Source organism: Canis aureus, chromosome 4 (assembly GCF_053574225.1).
Source record: "Canis aureus isolate CA01 chromosome 4, VMU_Caureus_v.1.0, whole genome shotgun sequence".
Taxonomy (NCBI): Eukaryota; Metazoa; Chordata; class Mammalia; order Carnivora; family Canidae; genus Canis; species Canis aureus.
The window spans coordinates 27985308-28012453 of NC_135614.1; the positions used below are offsets into that span (position 1 = coordinate 27985308).

The 27146-nt window shown below is 44.5% G+C and overlaps 1 protein-coding gene and 1 long non-coding RNA gene across 14 annotated transcripts in view; one reads left to right on the plus strand and one right to left on the minus strand.

The window, feature by feature from the left end:
- Positions 1–27146, plus strand: part of LRMDA (leucine rich melanocyte differentiation associated) — a 1018367-nt gene that overhangs the window by 572682 nt on the left and 418539 nt on the right. For 12 of the 13 annotated variants that reach the window (XR_013377862.1, XR_013377863.1, XM_077895121.1 and 9 more), the window contains 2 exons: positions 4996–5130; positions 15129–15246. Coding sequence is in view for 11 of the 13 variants with exons in the window: in XM_077895121.1 (XP_077751247.1) it covers positions 4996–5130; positions 15129–15246 (253 nt within the window). In the remaining 2 variants the exon portion in view is untranslated. Of the gene's footprint in view, positions 1–4995; positions 5131–15128; positions 15247–15344; positions 15482–27146 lie in introns of those variants that run through there. The other variant, XM_077895125.1, reaches the window with a different exon arrangement.
- On the minus strand, positions 7507–8980 carry LOC144311835 (uncharacterized). The gene is made up of 3 exons (XR_013377337.1): positions 8886–8980; positions 8297–8789; positions 7507–7632 (listed from the first exon to the last, which is right to left on the minus strand). It is a non-coding gene; the product is annotated as an uncharacterized LOC144311835 (long non-coding RNA).

The window sequence follows — 27146 nt, forward strand, 5'->3', positions numbered from 1 at the left end:
AAATCACTGCATGAGAAGAACTGAGATGCAGAAGGAGTCATCTGCCTGTGTCTGCCCCTGCCCCTCCTATGCCAGTTCTGTTCCCAGCTGTAGATGGAGCTCCTGAAAGGGATTTCAGAGCCCAAACCCAGCATCTGGCAAAAATGTTTCTGTCTACCAATGCCTCACTTGTAGGCTGCATATCTCCTACCTGACCTCCTATCTTTGTTCTGCTGGCCCTTTGTTCCACTTCTGTTCAGCTCTCCGTGTTGGTGTCTCGTCCTGGTATACTTTAGAGCCTAGACTTCCCATATTACCTCTTCATCTTTTGGTTCATAGCTTATCTTACTCTTCTTCCTTTGGTTCATTTAGACTGGCCTGGTAGTCACTGGCCTTGGAGTTGACCTTATCTCCCCCAATGCTCATATCCTCTCTCTCTTATACACAGATGCCCATGCCATACACACACTATCCTTGACTCTTCTCCCATAGGGTTGGGTACTTGGTAATGGTCTCAGCCATACCGTGTGAATACCCAACCCCCAATAACAAAACAACCAAGATATGCGGAAAGTATAGATACTTTACACAATGAAATGATTCTCCCTTTTGGGATGGGTGGGGGAAGGCTGAGAAGCTGACTTCATTTTACATCACACTTAATTCCTTCCTTTTCTGTCTCCCTGTTTGCTTCAGCAAACGTATGAAGAGACAGTGTACATTGTAGGACCAACAGGAAGAACAGATAGTGTGACGTGTTGTACAGCTGGGCTGTGGTGAGGAGACCGGTGAGCTGAGCCAGAAGGCCAGACTAGATGCCCCACAGCAATTTACTCTTTTGTTCAGGGAATTCTCTGTGCCTTGTCTGAGGCCTCCGTTTCTCCATCTATAAAACAGGCGATAGACATTTCAGAGGATTATTGACAGATTTAAATGGCATAATGTATCTATGGGACATAGCTTCATTAACAAAGTCTTTACAACTTCTTGGTATCTTTTACTGATGGTGGAAGTCTCAGTGCTTTAAATGAATAAACCCAAATTGGAAGTAACTGAGGTACAGAATACAACTGGATGACAATACCTATGGTCTCCCATGAAAGCCTATAGGATTCCTCATTTTTCAGTATTTTAAATTCTTTTTTTGTATTAGGAATCATGAAATGCAATTTCTTTAGAACCTAGGTTTGAATCTGCACTCTTCCACTTGACTGTGTGACTTTGACACCCCCCCCCCATTTCCTAAATTATCACTTGGATGTAATATTTCGGATGTGTATGTGAGTCAGAATGAGAATATATTGTGCAGAATGTGTAGTTAGGATTCAGAAATCCTATATTAGGATCAGCACTTGTTGAAACCCTCCCAGGTGTAATAGGCACTCCCCCTTGACCTGGACCTGAGCACAGAGGGAGGATTCATGCCCATTTTCACCTAGGAAACAGCTTCAGACCTGTGCAACTGGACACGACACCAGAAGACTCTGCTCCTCCTTCATGCTCCAAACTTCCAAGGCAAGACGTTGCTTTGATCTTGAGCCTGCTGCAAAAAGTCTCCCTTGGCAAGTGTACCTATGACAGCTGGACTCTGCAATGTCAACTTTCTGTAGACAACACTGAAAAAAATATAAATGTCAAGTACTCTAGAGAAGACTTGATGAGGGAAGCCAGGTGTGTGCTAGAATCCAGCTGAAGAGAGTTGAAACTGTGCCAGATAGCTTCATATTTTAAAAATGGGGGGGGGGGAGGAGGGAGGAAATGTCATGCTTAGGAGAATCCCTGTAAGTATCTCTACTGCCCTGGTCTTCATTAGTCAGGGACACCAAGTTCCCTCTGCTGATTGCCTCTGGTTAATTTTCTATGCAACTTGACAAAAAAAGAATGTGACAAATTCTATCTCAGAGCTCCCAACCAGGCAAGACAGGGCTGTGTTTGTCCTTGCTGACCCAGGAGACCAAGAAACCAATTAAAACTCTTTCTCGTCTTTTATCCTCCAGTGATGATATCAACATAATGATGAAGTTCTGGTCCAGAGCACCCACAGAGTAGGTACTAGCGGTTCCTGGCTAGTGTGGATTTGGGGGAGAACACCTGACTTAGCCCACACGATTATTTAGCAGGTCTCTGAAAGGGCTGAAAAGGTGGGCTAGCTTTTGCCACACAAAATACCCTAAATGACGCAGGCTCCATTCCTTGGGTTCATTGGCAAAGGATGACTGAAGCTTCTTAAAGCCTGTAGACCCTTTGCCCAAGATATTTCCATGACCAATACATTTGAGTGAGTCCATGTCTCTACAACCTCCTGTTCAGGGGCAGATCCAGATTTTGTTGTGTGTGAAACTTACATAATTTGGTGATACTCTCTTAAAGGCAAAGACTACATAATTATGAATGCAAAATTAGGCTTGAATGTTTATTTGGAATAAAAATATATCAAAGCAAATTAAAGACTTCCAAGTTGACAACACCGATATAAAAATATTTTTAAAAGTAACAATTTTTTTGTGCTGGACATGCCTATATAAAAATATTTTACCTGTTTTTTTCTGCAAATGCTTTTATGACTTTATTATCTAATTATATAAATTATGCACTACACGTACTTCAGTGGAGAGAGACAGTGATCTTAGCTGAGGGCAGTTTCAATCACCTACTTTTGCAAATTTTACAGAAATATATGACCAGGTGACTCTGTTACCCCCTGCTAGGGACCTGTGTAAGCAAGGAGCCCTCACACCCAAGCCTTATTAGCTCTGTGGTAAGTGTACATCTGAAGCCTGCATCCCTGGACAATGCCATGTGACTCTGCTCATCACTGCTCACCCGATGTTGAGAAATAATGGGAATTTCAGTCCAGTTCAGTTGCCCAATGTTTCTTCAACTTAAATGTCTTGCCAGTGTTGAGTTCCATTCCTTCCCATTCCCACCTGCATACAGTAGATGAAAAATAAACAAGGTTTAAGAGGTTCGTCCCTACAAGAGCAGTAGGATTTGGTTGGACCTCTTCATCCACAGTGGAAAGGGCTTCCCCTAGGTTCTCTAGGGGCATTGTCGACATAAATAATTTGAAACACCCAGGTCAGTATATCAGCACCATTTTGGCAGCCTACTCTCTCTCAGTCCCGTGAAGAAATACTGTGCCAGTGAGAGTGATCAGTTTGTCTGGCTGTTCCCCTGGCATGAGGGCCTGGGCCTGAGGCTTCAGGACAGCCTGATAGGCATAAGTCCTACTGCCCCTTGGAATGTGAGGGGTAGAGGGTTGGAGCAAACTCAGTGGTCCATTGTGGTTATTCCCAGACATTATTTGTTTAAGATCTGAAGGATCTTATGTCCATTGTCCTGTCTTGTTGAGGAAATGAGGACGATGCTGGCAAATTGAAGCCCTTGATAGAGGAGCTGCTTTGCTCCTCTTGCACTAGTGTTTTTCTATTTGGCTTGTGCTGTCCCTCTCCTTGTCTCTGTCTCACTCCCACAGTATAGCACTTAGTCTTGCATAGGATGTTTGCAGAACCTGTGTATAAAAAATGCTCAACAGAACTTAGTTTGGAGAATATAAGATTTAAGGAAGATATGGGAGGTTCACCAATCTGAAGGGTCCTCATGTGGAAGAGAAGAATGCCTTGTTCTTTGAGACCCTATGCTGTTAAATTGGGTTGGTGGGAAAAAAATTTGAGGAAGTTTCAGTCCCAGGGGAAAAGCTCTTTCTTTCTTAGGGTTGTCAGGGATGGAACAAGGTACTTTTTGGTGACCCCCCCCTCAGCAGATACCTTAGGGAATGGATTCTGATGTTGTTTGGATTTAGGGTTCTACTGATAAGTTGAAATGAAATCTAAGGAAATGGAGATAACACCCCATGGTGAGATCACATCCTGACAGAGTAAGGACATCCCTTTTCATTGGTTCTACCTTCCTCTCCTAGGCCAAGTGGACCTCACTCTTGGACACTGTACCCTGAGTCTTTGACTCTTAGATGCTGCATTCACCCTTACAGGCTTAGCCCCTGTTTGTGCAAACACCCCATTCCATCTGCTGATATTGGCTGACCTCTCTCTTCCATAAGTTTCTGGTAGTCATGACCTCTTTTCATGGCCTGTCTAGTCATCACCTTGCTTAGGCCTCAGTTCTTTTGCATGTAGCTCAAGCCAGGAGTCCACGTGTATTGATGTGACAGCTAGGTTGTCATTAAATCCTTACCCAATACCCGTGATTACCTGAATCTATGAATCTTGACTTATTTGGCTTTGGTGGCGGGGTGGTCTCAGCATTTGTTTTGATGGAACAGTGGATCCCATTGAAGGAGTGGATCATGGCATAATCTCCCTACCATGCCCTTCTTTGGTATTTTCTCTTTCATGCTCTCCTCATAGAATGTTAGTTTCACAACAGATTCTCATCCTCAAATACATTTTGACCTGCCTGGCTTGACTAAATGTCTCCTAACTTACTCCATTTGTCTTTTCCTAGCTTTGTTCTCCTTTTCCCCTAATTCAGTGCTTTATTGCCACCAGTGAGGCTATTGAGCAATGCTTAGCTCTACCCCAGGCTCTCAGATCGTAAGAGGAGGCCAGTCCCTGCTTGTATCTATGCCATTCTTGGATGTTTTAATGATGAATTACCCCTTAAATTACTCCTTTATTGGGGACTTTGGAAATAATTTCTTGCTTTCATTACTAGAAAAATAGCTTTATGGATTTACAAATAGCCAAATACTTTACCACGTGGAAACCGCTATATAGGAATGAAAAGCGCGATCAACACTTACGTTCATTTATTCTCTCTCAAGTGATTTGGATTTAGTCTTACCTGCCCAGAGAATAGCTGGGCTGTGTTTCCAGCAGGAGTGAAAAACTAGCCACGCTAGAGACCTCACAGCTCAGTTGATTTCAATCTTCACCCATGTCATCTCCTGGGAGCAGACTGGACTTGTCCGCTGTTGCACTGTGCCTGACAGAGTCTGTGTTCCTTGCTAGGCCTTTTGTCTCTCAGGGCCCAAATCCTTAACCTTAGACACATCACTGACTTGGAGTGTCTGCTTGATCACCTGGCAAAAGTGACACCAGCTTTGGAGTACCTCAGCCTGCTGGGTAACGTGGCATGTCCCAACGAGCTGGTCAGCTTGGAAAAAGATGAGGAAGACTATAAGAGATACAGGTGAGTCTTTAAGGGGTTTGAACATGGTGGGAAAAGGACAAATAGCATCTTTCGAAGGGGATAGCATTATGGGATACATAATAGATGTTTGGTAAGCATCAGTGGACTTCTCATGATAATACTAAACTTTAACTTTTTGATAACCTATAACTATTGTCTCCCTCCATCAAGGTCACAGAAACCAAGAAACATGAAAATCTGCTCGGTGGTCTAGGCCAGGGGTTAACAAACTTTTTTTGTAAATAGCTGGGTAATAAGTATGTTAAAGCTTTGAAGGTCATATGGTTTCTATCACAATGATTCAACTCTGCTGTTGTAGTGAAGAAGTGGCCATAAACAATTTGTAAATGAAGACGCAGGGCTATGTTTCAATAAAACTTTACTTACAAGAACAAGGAGAGGGCCAGTTTTGACCCATGGGCTACATTTTGTTTACCCATGCTCCATGTTATAAGATTTTCCTGTGGTCAGCCTCAGAGTCACCTTTTAGAGAGAGGACACTTCCCATGAAAATGAGGGAGCTTATATGGGATCCCAAGAGGAACTCCCAGCAGGCCCATAACTTTGTTCCATAGAGCTATGCCTCACTGTCCACCAACCACGTGCTTTGATGAGCTCTAAGGAGAAATGCTTGTCCTCCCCCCCTCTCTACTACTAAACCATGTGCTTTGAAATACCTGACCCAAAGTCATCTGTTTTAGGTAGACTCCTTGAGCTTACCAGTTTCACTAGACTCCTTTTATAATTTTCTTCATTTGAGTTGTGTGTCTTCATTCTTGACTGTTGTTTTGCAAATGTTTTTAGATGATCTTTTCATATGTGTAGCCTCTTTCTTCATTATGATACAAGCTCTCAGTAACATCCTCACTGAATCAGTGTGGGCAGGGGAGGGGAAAGAAGGAGGGAAATGTAAGGCAGGTAAGGCTGCTAGATAGTAAATTCGGAAGGATTAGGGAAAGAAGATAATGGTTTGAAAGAAACTTGTTCTCTTGGGACTCCTATAAAAATCAGTGGTGATCCATGAAGGAATGAAGTCAGTGGAGTTCATATTGTATAAAGGCAAAGCTGTAGGAGATACTGAAGGCTATTGAACACTGTATATTTTAAAAACATATACACAAAGACACATAAAGCTACAGCAGGAATCTGCTTATATTTCCTTATGGGGAAGCATTGTGTACCTTTAGCCTCATTTTCTAGGTTTCTTGATTAATTTTGTAAGGGGTCTGAGACTATTTTAAATCATCTTAGAATAAAACTCTGACCCTACTTTTTAAGAAATATATTAAGTCTTTCTTCATTATGAAGATTTTCATTTGGATGTGACCCTGCAGATTTGAATGTCAATTCTGTTAGGAGAAATATGATTAATATCCAGCAGGTGAAGAGTTACACATTTCTAAATCAACCTTGTAAGTTGCTTAATCGCTTAGAACTTAATTTGCTTCTTTAACACTCTTATCAACTCTGAAGCCTTTAGGAGCCTGATTTCAGATATGAAGGGGTCTCTTAAAACATATTTTATCTTCTTGCAGTAATTTATAAGATGTGTCTTGGAAGGGTCTAACAAGTCCAAGAAAGTTCTTTTAGTCAACATTTTTAGAAAACCAAGCACGATTTAGGAAATTTTCATTTGACTTTTTTCTTTAGATTTCTGTGTTTAATTCTTTTTTTAAAAAGGATTTATTTGTTTATTTTACCCGAGAGAGAGCACACGCAGCAGGAGGACACACGCAGAAAGAGAGAGAGAATCTCAAGCAGACTCCCTGCTGGAGCCAGCTTGAATATTATTCTTTCTTCTGAGAAGCCAAGTGCTTATAGAGAGATGTATGGCCCTCTGGGTACCTCAAATGCCCACTGCCTATTTGGATTCAGACCCATTTGATGTCAACAAACACAGTCAACAAGCAAGGGATTATCCTTCAGACTCAATCCAAGTGGTGGACATTGGGTCCTGATCCTTCAGGGAGGGCTGGGTTCTAGAGGAGTGATTTATCTCGTGTGCTGGCACTGGCACCCACTCAGCCCGACCTCATTACTCCAGTTCTGTTGGGCTTGAGGGATGGGGGGCTGGGAAGGTAGTTTGTTCATGCACATATGGCAAAGTCGCCACGAGGAACTGGATTCTAAGGGCCACATAACAGCTGAAATCACACCTAGTCAGAATTACCCTAGAAAGTCCATAAATCACCCACAACAATGGCGAGATGCTCACGCTCTGAGAGGAACAGGAAGTAGGAACACTGGAAGGAACATTACATGTGTGCCCATCCAGTCACACATTCACTGCACGGCACATGACGGTTGAGTGGAATGGTAGGCCTATTCTCTAGCGAGTCAAAATTTTTTTATTCATTTTTATTTTTTTATTTTTTATTTCTGGTTGACAAGCACTCTCACACTTACATTTGGATGAGATAAATGTACATATGATGTAGTTCTGTTCTCTGGTCTGTAAGCAGCCCTGCTTTCTTCATCTTGGAGTTTGTGCTTCATTTGCCCCTGAGAAATTTTAGGGTTTTACAATACGGCTGTTAAATCCAGAGTTCTTGTAGTGTTTGAGTTTCTACCAGGCAATGCAGCCTCCTTCTTTTTTTGCCTTTTGGCAAAATATTTTCCTGCCCCTTCCTCCTACAAAGCATGAGGTCTGCCTTCCTTCTAGCTGTTACCCAGAGCCTAATAGTAGGGCCTCTATGTAAATTTATGTGACATTTTCACTAGAAAATTGCTTAAAAAATGAATGATATTTCTACAGTTTACTGTTTTTCACTTTAAGTACATTTTCTGACAATATGTCTTCTATTAATCATTTAAGCAATAGTAGGAGCCTTAAAGGAGTGTATTCAGAAGCAAGAACCCATGGCTCATTTAGTGCTGTCTGAAAAAATTTCTTATTGATTGGCATCCTCTGTGGTTATGTGATGTAATATTTATAATATGTCACCCAGCCATACATCAAAACAAGTACGTCTGTTTCATTTCTCCGGGAGGTGTTGATTTCAGAGAGGTCAGCCCACTTTTAGGTCACGTTGTGGCCAACCACTGGAGCAGAAGTGGGAAGTGACTAGATTTATGGAGTTATTGGAAATGGCTTCACAGATGCTTCACTTTCTGCTGAGTCCTTCCTCCCATCCCCCAAGGTTACCCCTTCTCCTTCCTTCCTTACCCCCTGTGCAGACAGTTGGATTTTCTTGGCACATATCCCCACCGTAAAACGGGCTCATTAAATCTGTATGTGAGCATGAACATACTACCAAGTTGTTGAGCGGTGCCCTGGTCCTGCTGGGGCAGGAGCGAACCACGCCTGGGGTTTTTTCTTTGCCATTCATCACAGTTCATGGCTGAGAAATGTCCATTGCCTTGTTATTATAGCAGCTTGAACTTGCCCATGCTTTGCTGTGTGTACACACTGTGCCACTATTTTGGGATGAATGTTGAATGGAGGTGAACATGATAACAAGCAGCCTTCAGGATTTGGGAGGGAAGAGAGTGGTGAGGCAGAGCTTGGTTGGCTTGGGAGGCCGCCGTCATACTAGGAAACCACCTGAGGCCTCCTGTGGAATTCAACACCAGCCAAAAAATGAGTCACGTATGGGAAACTTGGGTGCGCGGAGTGGTCTGTTTCTCGTCTTCCTTTGCAGTTCTTTTCTTTCTTCTTCCTGCAGGAAAGACAATGGAGTGAAAGTCAACAGTACGCAAGAGCTAGGCCTGGCTTCTCAACTGCAGGATTTGGTCTCATGGTCTCTTGGCTCTACCTCTGTCACCAAACCCTCCTGCCATTCCTTCATTCCCTCCTGCCACTCCAATCTCTGCTTGGCCTCTCCTTCCTCCTGCTTCCTCAGTAGGCCCCTCTGTATTTCTCACAACTTTAAATTATTTAAAACGTGACACCCTTCCTTTGTTCCCTCACAGAGAGCAGCCCGGGGCCTGCCCAGTGTCTGTAGCACTCAGCCAAAGGGAAGGAGGGAGGGACCCTCCGCAGTCTGTTGGCTGTCCCGGGCTGCCACCATTTCCCAGCCGAATAGGAGCTGTTAAACTTGTGGCTTACATAACCCAGCTAGCATTCTCCAGCTAATCTACAATCTGGGCTTTGAAGATCACAAGAAAGCAAAGGTCACGACCCAGAGATCAAAGTGACAGAAGCCCACAGAGTAATTGCTGGTTACCCTCTGTAGAGGGCCTTGCTCTGTCCTGTGGGTGTATTGTTTGCACGGAGACTTCAAACATGCTGCCGGTGAACTGTGAGGAAAATCAGCTGGCCTTTGCCAGTTGTCAGGCATTCATTAATGCTGTAGGTGAGCTCACCTCGGCTCATTAGAGTGAGATCATTGTCATCTCTCTGAGCATCTGGAGTTATTCCACTCACAGTGTTTGTTCATTACTCTTTGGTCTTTATTGACTTTTTCTCACAGTCCTCTTTTACCTGGAGGTGTGAGGGGGTGGTTATATAAGGAAATTGGAGTAATAAGAAAGGAGGCTATGGATGTGTTTATTGGAAATTAACTTGGAGGCACACAGAATTCAAGCAGGCTGAAGCTTAAGAGAGGCTGAGGCGTCATCTAGCCCGTTCTCCTCATTATGCAGATGGAGACACCGAAGCTCAGGAAGGTGGCCTGAACCAAGATCACACAAGCTAAATAAACCCAGAGTCTGGACCCTTTCCTCTACCCGGTCAGTCTCCACGCTTTTTGTTGTGAAGACCTCTCCTCTGTTTCATCTTCTCCCCCTTTCGTCTCTTTAATAAGCTTGGGTTTCTTTACTGAGCTACATCTCAGCCATTGCTAACTTTTGACAATTAGTCAGACGCATTTAGCGGTTGATGAGTGCTTTTGATTAGCATGAGGTAACCAGTGTTACCAAACGGGGTTGAGGTAATGCAGGGAAAAGCAGAGCAGCTTGATATTTTGTTGGCGTGCTCACTCCATCCTGTTAGGCTTTGTGGATGATTGAGAACAGTTCCTGGGTGACCCGTTGCTGACTTCAGAGGCCCCCAGTGGATCATCAGTAGCTTGCACCATGTCTCCCCACCAACCCCCACGCCCGGGGGCAGTAAGGCGGCAAGAGATCATGGGAAGGATGGGCATTCCATGTTGCCATAAATGGAAAGAGGTAGGGAAAACCTCCAGGGGACCCTGCATTCTGATTCCCTTAGGATCTGGAAACTTGGTATTTCTTTAGTAGAGTCTCAGAGGAAGAAACATGGTAGCCAACCGCAGGAGCAGACACTGGGGAGCCGTCTTGGTGTTTCTGGGATTGTGTGGTGTTCCCCGGGAAGCAGCCAGCACCCCCTGGGGTAGCAGTTTGAGCAGGAGGGAAGAGTGTCCTCCTCTCCCTTTGAAGTCTAGATGAAAAATGCCAGAGCTTTGGGATTTGGGCAGAGAAAATTGATTTGGGAGCAAAAACAAACAGAAAAGGCCCTCTGCTCTTCCTTTTCTCCCCCTGCCAGTGTGTAGGTGTCTCCTCAGAGGAGTCCTTTAAGAAAAGGGAGCATACCGTAGGAAAAGAGAGAGAACCTGCAGGGCTCTGTGTGCGGGTCGCACTTTTAGAGAATCTGCTTTTAGACAGAAACGAATGATGAGCCTTCGCACACGTTCCCAGCATCCCAGATTTCTTCTAGATGACCTCACCTTCCCCATCGCAGCCAGAGCGCCCCTGACTTCCAGCGCCCAGCCCCAGGGCTTTGGCCCAGCCACCTTGGGAAGGTCAGGAAAATTAGAGTCACCCTCAGGAGCTAGGGACGTGAGACTCAGAACTTAGACCGATCTCTTTTCATTAAGCAGGGCCCTGGCTTAACAAGCAGTTTTATAAATCTGAAGCTGTCTCCGGGTGTCGCAGGATTTATGGACGGGGGTTTCTGCCATAAAGTGGTTTATGATGGCTGCCTTCTGTGTTATTAGTAGCTGTCTCTTCCTTCAACCATTGCTGTTTGATAATAGCCTTAAAACACCCAGAATTACTTACCTGCAAGCCCCATTCCCGATAGCCCCTGTTGACAGTCTGAATAAGTTTACTGCCCTTTTGTTGTACTTTACCTTCAAAACAAACTGATTGAACCATCAATAGCTCGTGGAAGCTGACAGAGGCATGTCATCTGGACTAGCCCTTGTGATTGCAGGTTATCTGGGGGAGTTAGCCTTCTCGCATTGTTAACTGAAGTGTTTTATGTACTATGCAACTTTAGGATACGGCTGTGATAACCCCAGTAACTAAGTAATACATCACGGTAAAGAGATTTTGGTGCAACAAATAACCCTGGATTAAATTTACAAGGGTTGAATTGATATTGTAAAGGCCTTCATTCTGTGGCTCCGGGAATCCTTGGTTGTATTTTTATGGCAAACTTGTATTATACCCGGGATGGAAGCTGCAGCTTTTGACACCCTGACACGACCTAGAACAAAGGGAAATAGATCTCCCAAGCCCGGGATGGGACAGGCGGGCAGAGAGCCCACTGACTTATCACTTGGCAGGGGTGTTTGGAGCTAGTTGCAAACCGCCAAGGGGCAGAGAGATGTGTTGGAGGTGGCCGCCCTCCGCGCCCTCTGTACCAGATATGGTGCATGGCAGACTGGCAGCAGAATTGGGAGGGAGATTCCCTATCACGTCACCAACCTCGTAATTTCAAAGCTGTTATTCCTCATGGTGTTAATTTTATTTGGACAGAGGCTTGCAGCAGGACCAGTGGCATCAGCCTCGCCACCCCTGCCTGGGAACTTGCTAGAAATGTGTATTCCAGGCCCTACGGCAGATGTAGGGAATCAGAAATTCTGAGGGTGAGGTCCTGTGATCTGTGTTTCAGCAAGCCAGATTCGAGGGGTTGCCGATGCCCTCTTAAGTTTGAGAATGTCTGTGCTGGACTCTAAGCTCCTTGAGAGCAGGGACCTCGTCTGTTTTGCGAATCACCTTATTCTTTGCACCTGGCACAGTTTGTGACGGGTGGTAGCAGCTCAGCAATTACTGGTTGTGTGAGTGCACGTATGAAGACATCTCTGGGTGGGGATCTTTGGACCTGGGCTGAGTCTCAGGCTGAGTTATCTGGGCCAGGCCTTCCTGGTGTCCCTCACACCTCTCCAGGCATCAACCACCTAGAAGCCCCAGACTGGCCGTGAGGATGGGAGCCAAGTCAGCCCTAGTTTCAGGGATGAGTGGCAGCCTATTTCATGGGCTGTTTCTTCGATTGTATAAGAAGAGTGCTCTGAAAACAGCAGCTCTTTGTCATCTAACATTTTTAACTAGCTTAAAAGCCAGCACCTCTCTCTCTCTCTCTCCTTTGATTTCAGGGCTGTGATCCAAAGTGGGGCAAAATGACAACGTGCTGTCTGTTGTCATCATGGTTCCTGCCAGCCCCGTGAAGACATCTTTCATTCCATCATTAAACATTGGCTGATTTTCTAATACTGATGTTTTCTTCACCTGAATATTCATCTTTTCCCACCCTACACTTAGTGGGTGTCTTTACTCCTCTGAGCGTCACTCCTGACATATTGTTTCCGTCTGTACATGTCTTTATTTGAAAGAATCTGTTGTCATCAAGACTTTGCTGCTATAAGCAGAAGATGGAAGTTTTCTCTGACACTGACTGAGGCCAGTGGGAGTTCTACTGGAGGAGAGAAGTTCATCTGAGGCTTTTTGGAAACTTTCTGATTTTGGAGGAGGCTAGAGGGCATTTGGAAAGGGAAGGGAGAGGTTCAGGGAGAAGTTGGAAAGAAAAGAATAGATTGAGACTAGGGAGGAAGTGGACAGTCCAATTTCTGGGACCTCAGATGTTGGGGTGGCCATTTCTGGGGAAGAAATCTGTACCTCAAAAATAACTCAAGAGTCTTGTCACTTGAAGGAGTATTTTGACGGGAAGCCACTAAGCTGTTTTCTCTGGTATTTCAGCAGTCATCCAGATCTTTGGGCAAGTATATGGAGGCCACCTGGTGACGTGAGACCTCTAATGAATGTGGGAGCTGGTCTCCGGTGCCCAAGGCTCCTGTGAGGAGGGGGGCATGCTACATACTCTAGGTCACATTTGCACTGAGAAAAAGCTCGGTGCCCGGGGTTGACTTAGGGTTTGGTTCTTTGAAGATCATCACTTGAGATTTCCTGTTTCTCCTCTTTTTCCTCTAGCCATGAGCTTTCAGTCATCCAGTGTGTGATGTTTGGTCCCTTTCTCTGTGCTCCCAGAATTGCTTTGTGCATAACTCCAATCTCAGCACTTAGCTGTGTGAATGTCAATACTGTGTCTATTTGAGTCTATCTTCCCCATTACACCGAGAACCCCTGTAAGAGCAGGAATTGTGTTGTAATCACCTCTCTATACCTGGAGCCTGGTACAAGGCAGGTGCTCAAGAAATATTCGTATAACTGAAATAAACTTTATTGAGTCTAGTCTAATGCTACTTCTTGAGAGAGTATGAGGATGAGAAAAAAAAAATGTCCTTGCCTTTAAGAAGCTTACAGGTGAGGACATCAACTGAACACCAGTAAAATGAATAAAAAACGTAAAAAAAACAACCAAGCGTTAGGTGGTATGGTGCTCCCGGTATATCCCGGGAGTACAGAGAAGGAAGAAAACAGTGTGGTCTGGAGATACAGGAGAAAAGTTCATGTGGGTTGGGATTTGAAAGATGAGTAAACACTGAGGAGGCTGAGTATAGGAAGGAAACGCCAGATTCCAATGAAGACAATCTACTGCTCTTGACATTGGGTACTTACCTCTTCTTCCTAAGTGGGACAGGGTCTAAACAATTGTTCCTTTAAGTGACCAAGTATGGGGGCTCGACAGAAATCATCTGGGTTGATAACTGTCCCTGAGGAAGCAGAAGAATAGGCAGGTGTCTATGCCTTTTATATATTTATTTATATGTTTATATATCTATCCCGTGGCCATGTGGATCTTCTCATCAATTCCAAATATACCTGCCTAATATTTTCTCACACAAGTAGCCATTAACTTATCCTTGGAGGCCATGATGGACACCAAAGACTCTTTCTGGGGGGAATTTGCATTAGTATTTATTGGGCTATTAAATTAATATCTCCTGGAGGGACACCTGGGTGGCTCAGCAGTTGAGCGTCTGTCTTTGGCTCAGGGTGTGATCCCGGGGTTCTGGGATTGAGTTCTGCTTTAGGATCCCTGTGAGGAGCCTGCTTCTCCCTCTGCCTGTGTCTCTGCCTCTCTTTCTCTCTCATGAATAAATAAATAAAATATTTTAAAAAATCCTCTAGAATCTTATTCTTCTTGTTTTACCTTGGTAAAGATAATCGTCATCATGCCAGTGTGGAAGTAACTCAGGGATGGTCCCTGTTTGATTCTTCAAGGAAGCATTTCTCAGCTATGTGTGCTCCTAGCTTCTATCCTGAAGTCATCCATGTTATCACAACCTGTGTTCTAGTTATTGTCCTGGATGGCCAATGTCTCCCGTCTTAGTTTCAAACTGAAGATTTGTTTTGTTTTAAAGATTTATTTTCAAGTAATCTCTATCCCCATTGTGGGGCTTGAACTTACAGCCTCAAAATCAAGAGTCACATGCTCTACCGACTGAGTCAGCTAGGCATCCCAAAGATTGCTTTTATCTCAGAAATGAGAGTTATGACCCACAGGAAGGCAGTGAGACAAATGGTACAACTAGGTTGTAGATTAGTTTCTCTGAGAACTTTCTGCATGGCAAAGAAGCTGGGCCCATTTCCAGAATGGAAGGGCAGGGGAATACAGGATCCTCCTGGCTCATCCAGGTGTGTGTGTGTGTGTGTGTGTGTGTGTGTGTGTGTGTGTGTCTATATTTGAATCAAGAGCAATCGTTAGTGTATATTTTTGAGGTTTAGTTGTGTGTGTGAAATATAATTATTTGGATTTCTGCAAAGAGTGATTGTTCATTCTTTGTGAAAGAGAAGCGGCAACCAAGATCTAAACTTCTGAAGACCTAATGATGTAGATCCCTTAGCATGAGACAAATTGCATGGATCTTTGAGGCCATTGCCTACCCTCCTGAGTTGTCTCTGTTTTCTTTCAGATGCTTTGTTCTGCACAAGCTGCCCAATTTGAAGTTTCTGGATGCCCGGAAAGTAACCAGACAAGAACGAGAGGAAGCTTTGGTCAGAGGGTCATTCATGAAGGTGGTGAAGCCCAAGGTAAGCTGCCAACTTTCTGGTCTTCACCAGGGATTTATGTCTTGCCCTACTGGTTATTCTTTGAGCACAGAGGACCTTTTTCTGTGTTTGGAATGCAGGAGAGATCTCCAACCAGGGTTTTATCCGTGGATATGCTGTTGGCCTAGCAAGACGTAGGACTGGGAATAAATTGGATCTTCCTGCTATCTATCTAAGGGGACCTCATTTGGAAGGTGATTTCACCCAGGTGGCTCTTTTACCAATAAAGCAGCACCATATACAGCCCAGTGGTGACATTCTGGGGGGAAGATTTCAAAGTGCCTTCTTGAAGATGTTTCATTTACAAGGTGGGGTCTCTACAGGTCTGTTGCTGAGAAAGGAAAAAGAAGAAAGCCTGGGGCATTTCCTTTTCCTCAGGAGGGTAGGACTATTCTAGTAACCCAGAAGGAGCTCTTCTTTCTTGGGGCCGTAGTGGAGGTAGGGGAGAGTGATTTTCTTCTGTTCACAGGTATGAAGGCTCAACAGGTCTTGGAGATATAATTAGTGGGAAAGGCCTTTTCTTCCCCCCTGACAATGTGACCTGGGACTAGCGTATCCTCTCTAGATGCAGCTCTCCAGAGCTCTTAGGAATAGTTTTACTGCCCTTTCCTTTATCAACTGAGTCTGCATTGAGCCCATGGAAGTGCATATGGTGCCATCTTCATGACAGTATTGATAAGGCAGGAGATATATGGCTTTGAGTCTTGGATTCAGAGTCAAGGAAATGTTTAAGGATGTGGAAAGTCATCTCTTTGGGAGGAGTTGGGATCCTTCTGTGAAGCCCAGGGCTGGGGAATGGACCAGATGACCCCTGATGACCCCTTTCAAGGTCCATCACTGCCCCAGAGCCCAATGGAGCTACCTAGGGCCCCCTTTCCTGTGGGACCCTAGCTTGTGTGTTGAAAACATTGGCCCAGAAATCCTGGAGGTCTAGTTTGTCCTTGCCTATTGACTTAGAGCACCTTGCACATGCATTGGAAATGATTAAGAGGGAAAGAGAAAAAAACAAACAGAACCAAAACAGAAAAACGAAACCTCTTCCATCAAGTTGCTCAGCTGGCAGCAGACCTCGGGCCACTTTCTCTCCCTGAATCCATGAGGTGCAACTTATTTCCCGTTATGCTGAATAAAATTGCTAACAGTTGTGGAAATATATGATACGGAGGGTATAATACTGGCAGATAAATGTATTGTTACCTGTTTCAGCATGTGGGAAATTAATTGAGTGATTCGTTTCATAGCTATTAAAGTGTTAACAGTTTCCCTTATCGAGGCAGAGATTTGATGTATTGCTCATGACTGCCTTTAGTTATTCCAGCTTTTGTAATTTTGTCCAAATGAAATAATTTATTTCTTGGCCTCCTTTTTTTTTTTCAAGTTAAAAGATTCCAGAGGCAGCCAACATCACCAAACAAAGGACAACAAATGAACTGTTTATAATACGTTGGGTTCCTGCCCATTCAACATTTTCCACCCTTAAGTCTGCCTGCACTTTATAGGACAGATCAATATTTCTCTCCTGCTCCCCCTGTTCCTGACAGGGGAAGCTCTGTGTTGTCACAGGAAATCTGAAGGGGCACCAATTATAATACCCATCATGGTTGTGTGGGGTGCTCCATGTGTGCTCACCATGGCCCTCAGGCTCTGTGTGTACAGATCTGGGAGTCCTCAAATCACCCTGAAATATAGGAGGTGATACAGGTGGGATAACTGAGGCCGAGAGGTGTTCATTGGGCAGCCTGGCTAGGAAGAGCTGACACTGGAGCTTTCCTGGTGTGTCTGCCCACAGAGCCACATCGTTCAACTCAGGTCTTACCTCTGGAGCAAGTGAGTCAAACATTTTCCCCCATGCATTTCTCTGTTCGAAATAAAAACCTCATAAGAAGGCCTAAAAGAAGAAAACAGGTAAAAGCTGAATTGCTGTCTTGGAGTAGAGGGGGCAACAGGGACTAAAATCCCCGCTGGCTTTGGAAGCAGGTGGGTATGGCTCCTTAAAATCCAGTAGGAGCCGGCTCTGAGTCATTAACAGCATCAGCAGAAATGCTCTTCAAAGCTCCAAATTACTTTCTAATCAATTATAGAATTAGCTTATGTTTGTGTGATTGACTCCCACGTCTTTGCTAATGGTATTAGGCTTAAAAATACCCATTAATTATTTGAGGAGAGACAGACATAACTCTGACAAAGCATGAGGATCTTCACTCCATAGCTTTCTGGAGTGTCACATGATTTTCAAACTGGAGAGGACTTCAGAAATCACCTGGTCTGGGCTCTCATTTTGTGGGTGAAAGAACCAGGTGGGGATGGAGCTTCCTTCCTACGGCCCCTACAGCCCGGCAGAGGCAGAGCTGGGATCAGAACCCAGGGGCCTGGGCTTCCAGTTGGGTGCCGTATCTATGCCATGATGCTTCAGGTGCACCAGAGGCCTTCCCTGGGTCTTGCTCTCATAGCAAACTGTATGCTTCTCTTGAACGCCAGGCGATTCCCTTCGGCCTGGTTTCAGAGACACGCATTGGTACTTCTCTGGCAGATAGAAAGAGGCCAAATGAGCTTCTTGCTGAATTAGTAAATTGGTGTTCAAAGGGCTGGTTTTCGCCTGCTCACAGTGTGTACAGACATATGTTTGTTCCTGCGCAGGTGTGTATATTCGCTTTCTATCTCTGTGTGTATATACATATGTATGTTTGGGGGGTCTGTGTACACCCGGAGTCGGCTTCTAAGTGGAGAGCAATTTACTCCCCGTGAATTGCCGACGCTGTGCTGAGCACACTTGGTGAAGCCCTATTTTTCATCACAGAATCGGGATCTCAAGTTGGCTTCTGTCCTTTCTCAGGCAGCAGCGGCCTGTTGTGCTTATTCAGCAGAATGCTCTGATGGATGATCAAGGAGGCCGTGATTTGGGGAGCTGTTTTCATTTTATTCCTGACATAAAGTATTTGGGAGAATGGAAAATGCCTCTCCAATCACAGCCCTTGCCTTGGAGGTAGGGAACAGGCGGTCCGGGTGTTCTAGGCTGACGCAAATGCAAAATCATCCAGGAGCTAATAAACCCCCTATGTCACAAAGGTTTGATTTGGTACCCGGCAGGCCCTGGCGCTTGAGTGCGAGTTCGCTCTAGCCTTCTCCCGTGATGACACATGCCCCCTTCATTGCTGCCTTGTGGCTTTTGTTGTTTAAAGGCTGCTTTCTCTCCGAGAGCTCTGATCGTCCTCTAGAAAGACACCATCATTCATTAGGGAAGTGATAGCTAAGGCTCCAATTGACTCCTCCAGACTGGTGTGTTTGTGTCGTTAGCTAAGGAATCTACAACAGCTAGGCTTTGCTCCTTTCCTGGAACTTTAAAGAAAATAGGTATCTTTGCAAATACTGGCCCCTGGAATCATGCCAAGGGCACCAAGCTGGACGCTGAGAAGGCGGAGGCCCCCAAAGAAAGGCTTCTGTGATGGCCAGGCCATGATCCCCTCTCGCCACATCGGGAAACATAAATCAAAAGGGTGCAAGGCCTGTCCGGGGGGTATGCATGGCAGACATGCCAGCCCTACGCATCAGACAGTTCAAGAACCCAACAGTCAGAATTGCTTAATTATGTCCTGGCTTTGTAATTATTCATCCCTGTTCTGGCAAAGAGTACAGTTGTCATTTCTTTGACATAATTATTTAAAGCTGAGCCCTCTTGTTTACAGGCATGTATATGAAGTTGGCTACCAACTGTGTAATCTTCAGAACCTTATAGAAGTAGTGGGGAGAGCAGCTAGACTGAGAATCACAGCCTGTGTGAGAAAGTGTTTTGACACGTGGACTTTTGCTTATAATTGTGGCCATTCTGCTTTAGGTGAGAGAAGGTAACAGGAGTGTTTGTGAGTGTCAGTGTGTCCTTGAAAACCTGCGATGTATGCCTTTATGTGGGCATGCCTGGGTTTCCTATCACATGTAGTTTGTGCATTTATGTAGTTTTGTATATTTGTGTGTGTGTGTGTGTATCTTTGGGATGTTTTTTTTTCCCCAGTGGGTTGGAGGCTCTGTGTGTGTGTGTGTGTGTGTGTGAGAGAGAGAGAGAGAGAGAGAGAGAAAGAGAGAGACAGAGACAGAAGGAGACAAAAGTAGGTGGTTGAGAAGGGGAGAGAAGGAGGAAGGGAGAGAGAAGGAAATGTTAAAGGAATAAACGTCTGAGTACATGTTCCTTCTGGAAATCTTTTTTATTCTTGACCTTAAACTGAAAGTCAGAAATTATTTGGATTGTGAGGATCACCTCCTTCCATGGCCACACTACACAGTCCACTCCTCCTGACATGGATATTAGGACCTAACTCCCCAGTTTCCTTTCATTTCTTTCACCTGTGTCTACACAGATGACACACAAAATGGCTCACATTTTGGATTTCACACACATACACACACACACACACACACACACACACACACACACACAAAAGGCAACCGAACATAAAGATAGGGAATGGAAGCATCGGGAAGTCAGCTTTTTTTTTGTCAGAATGAAGCAGCTGCTCATCTCCTGAGATGTCAGCTCCATGAGGGTAGGAACTTGCCTGTTTTTATTGCTCCCTTATCCCCAGTGTCTGGTTTATAGCAGAGGCTCAGCCAACACTCGTCAAAAGAATGAGCTGGGAACAACAGAGCATTTTGGTAGATCCATTGTGAAAGGTGGTCCATTTTTTTTTTTTTATTGCTTCAATATGGTCCTCTGGAAAAGCAGGAAAGGGACCTCTGCCTTAAAACAATGTAATGACTTGAATCTGTGCGTTGGCAGAAAGGACAGATTCTGGGTTGCATACTTGTTTTTCCAAAGGATTTACTCTGTGATTCTTTATGGTGCCGGGGCCTATGGCCACGCTGATTGCCAGGCCTGGGCTTCTCCATTAGGTAGTCTTGCGGGGGAAGGCACGGGTGTGATCTGAGCTCATGCTCCCTGCCTCCCTGTGCGGCCTTCTCTGAGTCCTGCTCTCAGAATCTACTTGCTCGTTTGAGGGCTTGTGGGAAATAAAAACTAACTTTTCTCAGCAAACACATTGAGGTGCTCCATGAATCTGTGTGTAGCTTAATTGAGATTTTCCTGGGCTTAGCTGCCATTGTATTTTTGGTCTATACCATAAAGGAGCCCTGCTTAGTGGCTTGCTTGGTTTACTTGATTGTTTTATGCCTGGTCCAGTTCTTCCCTACCACCGGGTAGGGCTTTCGTGGCTTCTGCTGGGAGAGTCTAGCTCAGTTGCAGACATGTAGCGAGTTATCAGAAACGACCTCTACGTTGATTGCAAGTACTAACATTTCCTCCATACTCACTGTTTTCAGGAATATATGTTTTATGTAAAGCCAGGGTATGGCTGTAGATAAATATTGTAAACCACCTATTCATGTAGTTAAATAGGTGATAAGTTAATATATATTGAAAGTTTTCTACCATGCCAAACATTCAGAAGAAAACTAAAAAATGTCAGTGTATTTTCTGGATATTTCTAATTACCTGAATATGTTAGTGTTTTATGGCTCCTTTCTGTTTTCATACAGATGTTTCTTGTCTACAGACATATTCAGATTCTATTTTCAGTTATTTTAGAGTAAGTTTTGAAGGGAGGAGAAATTTTAAGTTAATTTATGTTTTGGAGGATGCTTGGGTGATATGTTTAGAAACAACTCCAGAAGCCAAAAATTTGCAGTCTGTTTGTTTTTCATTCTTCTTCCTGATTTCACAGTTTACCACATTTATTTGAGGTGGGGGGAAAGATTTTCTATTTCTCTGTTTTTAGCAGCATGGCATCTTGGGTCTCCAGTAAATGCTTTCAGAGTACTGTTCTTTAGGGGCAATTTTGGTATGTCTCCATTGCCTTGCTTTTGCATAGCCACTGTCTGGAATCAGAGATAGACAGGAAAGTTGTATCTCCTGCCCCCTGGAAGATCCCTATGGATGGAAATTGAAATCCATAGTAGGGAGAAGGAAAGTGAAACAGAACTGTTAGTGTTGAAGGGAACTTCTCAGAGCCTCTCCCAGAAGTCCCTGGGGCCTGGCCAGGTGCTGAGCACAGAGCACATACTGCTCTGCATTAGGCCCAATGCCCCACAAGAGATTGTTGCGTCTCTGTTGGAGCCACTGGCCTTCACTGCATCCCAGGGGTCCAGCTCCACACTCTTCCTCTTTTTGGCCTCCCTCCACCATGCTCACTTTTGTCAACAGCTGTTTAGAGAATCATGGATGTAAGTATCACTCTCTATGGAATTGGAACCCTAGGATACTTTGTATAGCTTCTAAAATTGCACAATTGGGACAAGTGTGGTAAATTTCACTGTTTATCTAAAACAGTGTATTTCTTTTTACTTCCCCATCCATCCCACATGATGGTTTGTGAGTGGGAATAAGAGCATGCCAATTCTGGGCCAATGCCTTACCGGGTGTCATGTGTTTCCACTCACTCCTCTTGCATGTCTACCATTTGCTGTGAAGGCAACGTGAAGCACACATTGGACAGACCTGAACCTAACCTGCAGCCTGAAGCAGATCACAGACCCCAGCCAATCACAGACCTCTGCACAAGAGATAAATTCTTATTGTAAGCCACTAGGATTTTGAGTAGTGTTGCTACTCAAAGCCATCCACCCATCCATCATCCATCATGCCCTTTGGTCCTTCCCTGGCCACTTGAACCAGAGCTCTTAAATAGGACACAACGTTTTAGTTTTTGGCATCACCATGTTGACTTATGTAGGCTCTCTGGATGCTTAAATAATTAGGATTGCAAGGTCAGCCTCAGGGTTGATCAACTGCCCAGTAGTACTTCATTAGATGTGTTGACACTTCCCTGCTATATGAATAAAAACAGTGCCTAGCATGTATTGTGTCCAGTGTGTACTAGGTATTATATCAGTGACTTGACAATATTATCCTGAATTTCTCCTTGTACTTGAATCTACAAATGAGGAAACTGATGATCAGAGAATTTACACACATCACCTAAAATTACAGAGCAATGTAGAATCAAGTTTTTCCTTGGGTCTGCCTAGGTTCCAAAGCTCACATTCTTTCTCCTATGTATCTTAAAAATTAACATATTTCCCAACATGAAAATAGGATGGGAGGCAAGTGTAAAAAAGTAGGAAGATGAGGATATGGAATGGAGCCAAAGGTAACTGTGTAATTTCCATTGTGACCTCCTGACTACTCCCCTACCCTGCCCCCAACCCATTTTGTGGAAATGCATGGTCTAGGCAGAGAATTGTCAGAGCTGGGCTGTGGAGAGCTCTGTTTCTTAGGCCAAGTTTGCCATTTAATTGGAGGATGAGAAGGAACCTTGGCAAAGTTTGAAGTGGGAGGAAAGTACAGGTAGGTCTCTTCTGGGAGAGAGTAACAGTGCTCTGTGCACAGCAGATATGTTAGAAATCTGTGAGAGGAAGCTGCTGGCCCAGGGCTTCCCAGCATTCAGGCCACTGTTGGTGCTCAGGTGGGCATAGAGGTCAATGAGCTAGGTGCTGGGATGAGGAGGGAGCTGATGGCTGTCAGAGGCCCAATAATAACTCCCCTGGAAATGGATCCATGGCTTCCTAAAAAGTTCTTTGACATCTCCTTACTCCAAAGACCCTGTTGCTATGGTATAGCTGCTTTGCTTTTTAGGAGTGAATTTAAGGCTTCATAAGTGGGCTGTGAAGAGTCCTTCCTCATGGGATCTCTGGTAATGATTGATAGGGAGCCCTTATAGCTGATTATATCTGTAAACTGTGCATTTGCAGCTTGACATTTTCGTGATCCACTTGAGAAGACAATTCCTGGCATTTTGCTTTTGTAATTTAGACTTTTTTTGTTATTTTTAAAAATTAGCTTGAAATGAAAGAAAAGAGAAAAAGAAAGATGTTACCATAAGAAAGGAGGTTTTCATAGAATAAAGTTGAGGCACTGTACTCATGTTACCTGTGTTTAAAGCTAATGTTACCCTGCGTTCTGTGTGCAGCATCAGGGCTTGGCAAGGAGCTTCTCCCCACGACAGGTGCATTGGCCGGCTTGAACAACATTGAGTCTTAACATGCTTTATTCCACTTGCCCCACCCCCCCACCCACCCGGCACTAATTATTTGTTTTGAGCCTGGTGATTCTAGCCCACTGAAGAGAAGGAGGAGGTTGGAAATACAGAGGCTACTTGTTTAGGAACAGACAAAAAAGGCTAGTGACTGAGATCTGAGTGACAGGACATCAGGAAAGTGTTAGAGACCCTTCCCCTCAGTGAGCCAAGGGCCTTGCTTCCTATCCTTGCAGACTCTGTGGCTTCATGAAGCTCTGCCTTACTTAGAAAGTCCCTTCTGGGACATGGAAACATCAGATGGTGGGGACTGAAGCCCCAGGCAGATAGACATCCTAGAAGGCAGAGAAAGCTGCTCGATGGATGGCCCACTGGGGGAAAATCATGAACATTGTTCTGAAGTTAACTCTGATTTATGTTAATAGTATTTGCAATTCTATGGCTAAGGAAAAAGGATAAAATGACGATGGCATGGTCCTAATTTCTGCTCTTGAGTTCTGGTTATTTCCAAACTGCCTGCAACTAATAGCAGATGTACTAGTTTGCTAGGGCTGCCATAACAAAATACCACAGACTGGGTGGCTTCAACAACAGAAATCCATTTCTCATTCTGGAGGCTCTAAGTCCAAGATCTAGGTGTTGATAGGAATTGATTCCTTCTGAGGCCTCTGTCCTTGGCATGCAGATGGCTGTGGCCTCACATGGTGTTCTTTGTATGTGTGCACATCCCCAACTATCTCTTTGTGTGCCCAGACTTCAGCTTCTTATTAGGACACTAGTCATATTGGATTAGGACCCATCCTAATGGCCTCATTTTAGCTTGTTCGCCTCCTTAAAGGCTCTGTCTGTAAATATAATCACATTCTGAGCTACTGGGAGTTACAGCTTAAACATATCAACTTGCAGGGAGGGCGTATAATCCAGCTCCCAAAAGCAGACAAAAAGAGTGAACTATAAGAAGATAATAAAAGCAAACTCATGTCAGCTGAGTGATGGAAGGGTTGTCTCCAGTATTTAACATTTACTTATTGTTTTAATTGGCCCCTAAAGCCAGAGAAGCAAAGTAGGTAGTGGATAGGCTAAAATAGTGGGGTACTCTTGGGCTGTCCCACTTGAACACAGGTGAGAAAGTCTTCACAAAGTCTGATTGCAATAAAAATACAATCTGTTTGTCTGAATGTGGCTAATCCATACTTTTTGAATATCATCCAGGTGAGAGCCAAGCAGGTATAATAGGTAAGTACCAGTATTGGTATGAGCTCCAGTAACACCTCGTACCTCAACATAGTAGGTTCAAGGAGGAGTCTGATGCTCAGAGGAGAGCTTCTTTGCATTTAAAATAATTACCTTTTTGGGGTGCCTGGGTGGCAGGCTCAGTTAGGTGTCTGACTCTTGATTTTGGCTTGGGTTATGATCTCAGGGTCATGAGATTCAGCCCTGCATCAGGTTCCATGCTCAGCGGCGAGTCCACTTGAGATTCTCTCTCCACCTCCTGCTCATGCTTTCTCTCTCTCTCTCTCAAATAAATACATCTTTAAAAATATTACTTTTTCTCTTAGAAGGTGCCCTTTGCCCTAACAGGCTCCTTGATAAGTAAAAAGAAGCAGTTTCTTGTTGTAAGGAAGGAGAGTTAGGACACATTCCCACTGCACTCTGCCCATTTCTTCAGAGGGCTCATTTCTCCCTGCCCAGACCTCCAGGGCCATCTATGTTTTCAGGTAGCTGCTGGGGCCAGCTTGTGAGTTGGGTACAATTCTGGGGGGAGTGTGTTTTTGCCTCTCCTCGTTTCATCCCCCTGTGGTCTCTGTGGCTTCCTTCTGCCTTCTGGGGCCCACGGACACAGTCTGGCTCCAAGTGCATCCTCCCTGGCCCTCTGACCAGGCAAAGTGGTGTTTCACAAGCATGATAGGGCAGGTCTGCCCTTGGGGTCCCTGAAGGCTGGTGGTACAATTAGCTCTTTTATTTGCTTTTCTGCTCCTTACAGTGGAGTGTCTTAGATTAACAGACAGGGCACCATCAATAATGCACAGATGCTCTGTAATTGGGGCTTCCTTTGATGTTAATTTAGCTAAGTTCAATGCTATTGTCAGTGATAGCAATTACACTCAGCCTTTTCACCAAGGACATTTTAGGATAATTTTATTTTTCATGTGCATTTTAAAATATGGCAGTAAATTCTGAGCTACATTACCTGAATTAGAACTCATTATTTCTTTTCAACAGTGAACTAATGCTCTCTGTCTAGGCTCCAAAGCTGTAATTTTTTTTTTCTTTTTTGAAGTGGGGAATTTTAAGTGGGGCTTTGACTCCATGAAGCTTTTAACTCGTGAGCGAAATTTTGAAGTAAATCACTTGTTTTTTGTTGGCATTTCTTAGTGTCACAGAGGCTATCTGGCTGAATGACCACCCCTGTGCTTTATTTAGCCCATTTTTATTCATTCCTCCCACCACCCCACCTTTACTTCTGTTCTTGACATGATTCAAGGAGTTGCCTCCAGCTGCTTTTTTGGGAAGGTTTAGAATCTGAATTTATTGGCTATTGTATTCCATGGGAAATGTGTGATTCTTACTTTGTTCCTGGGCTCTTGTCAGATTTGCTGTTCGTTTCGAGGCCAGTCCTACTGCACATTTCAGGTGGAGTTTGGGTTAAAAGCCTGAACCTCCACCTTCTGCTATCTGCTTCTCCCTTGTGAATACAGGCATGCAATGCCTCCTTCCATGTTTGTTGTGAAATTTAAATGAGATAATATGTGTAAGGTGCTAACACCATGTCTGGTATGTAGAAGTAGGAGCAGCTAGTGTTCTTAGCTGTGTAATTTCAAAGTAGCTCCTCTCTGTGTGGCATTGCTGTCATCAGTTTGTGCAGGTGAAAGTGGGGAAGGTAATTCGGGCTTGAGGTGGGGGGATATATGAGCTCAGGCTGCCATAACAAAACACTGTCGATAGAGTGGTTTAAACAACAAAAATGCATTTTTTTTTCTATGGTTCTGGAGGCTGGAAGTCCAGATCGTGGCACCAGCATGATCTAGATCGGGTGAGAGTACTCTTACCAGCTTGCAGATGGCCACCCTCTTCCTGTGTCTTCACAATGCCGAGAAAGAGAGAGAGAGAGAGAGTATAGATCTTCCTCTTTTTAGAAGGCCACAGTCCTGTTGGACCAGGGCCCTACTTTTATGACTTCATTTAACCTTAATTGCTTCCTAGAGATTTTATTCCTAAATATAGTCACACTGGGGGGTTAGAGCCTCAATGTATGAATTCTGGAGGTACATAATTCAGTGCATAGAAGGAAGTGTTGCCACTCTATGCCTGGTGGCTTAACGGAATTTTAACTTAAATGAAGTGTTTCTAAGGCTTTTACTAAGCATCTACCTTGTGATGGGAGTAAAGCATCTGTCAGAAGGGAATATGGGAGGAGAAAGAGGCTCTGTGTTCATCCTGGGGAGGCTCTGCCTCCTCCATTTGAGGGTCTCCCGAGGCACCAACATGCAAGGCCTTTTTGTTCTTGTGGGGATGGTGGAAGGAGGGAGCTGGGGCAAAGAGGAGGCACAGGAGAAGAGTGTAGTGTGAGGGATGAGGCTGCCCAGCAGTCGCTGCTGGGAACAGGAGGACGCCAGGGCTGTGACCCCAAGTGGACAGCGATGGAACAGAGGAGTCTGCGCACAGGGCCCATGTCGGGAAAAGGATGCCTGGTGCAGAGATGAGCCCAGAAGCTGTTTCGTTTCGGTGACCCTGGACTCATCTCTCTTAATCCCCCTCCAGTTCCCTCCATGAATCTAGAAATCAAGGCTGATGATAAGATCCTGGAATTTGTCATTGGAGTCAACCCTTTCTCCCCTATGGTAAAACAGAGAAACCCAGGCA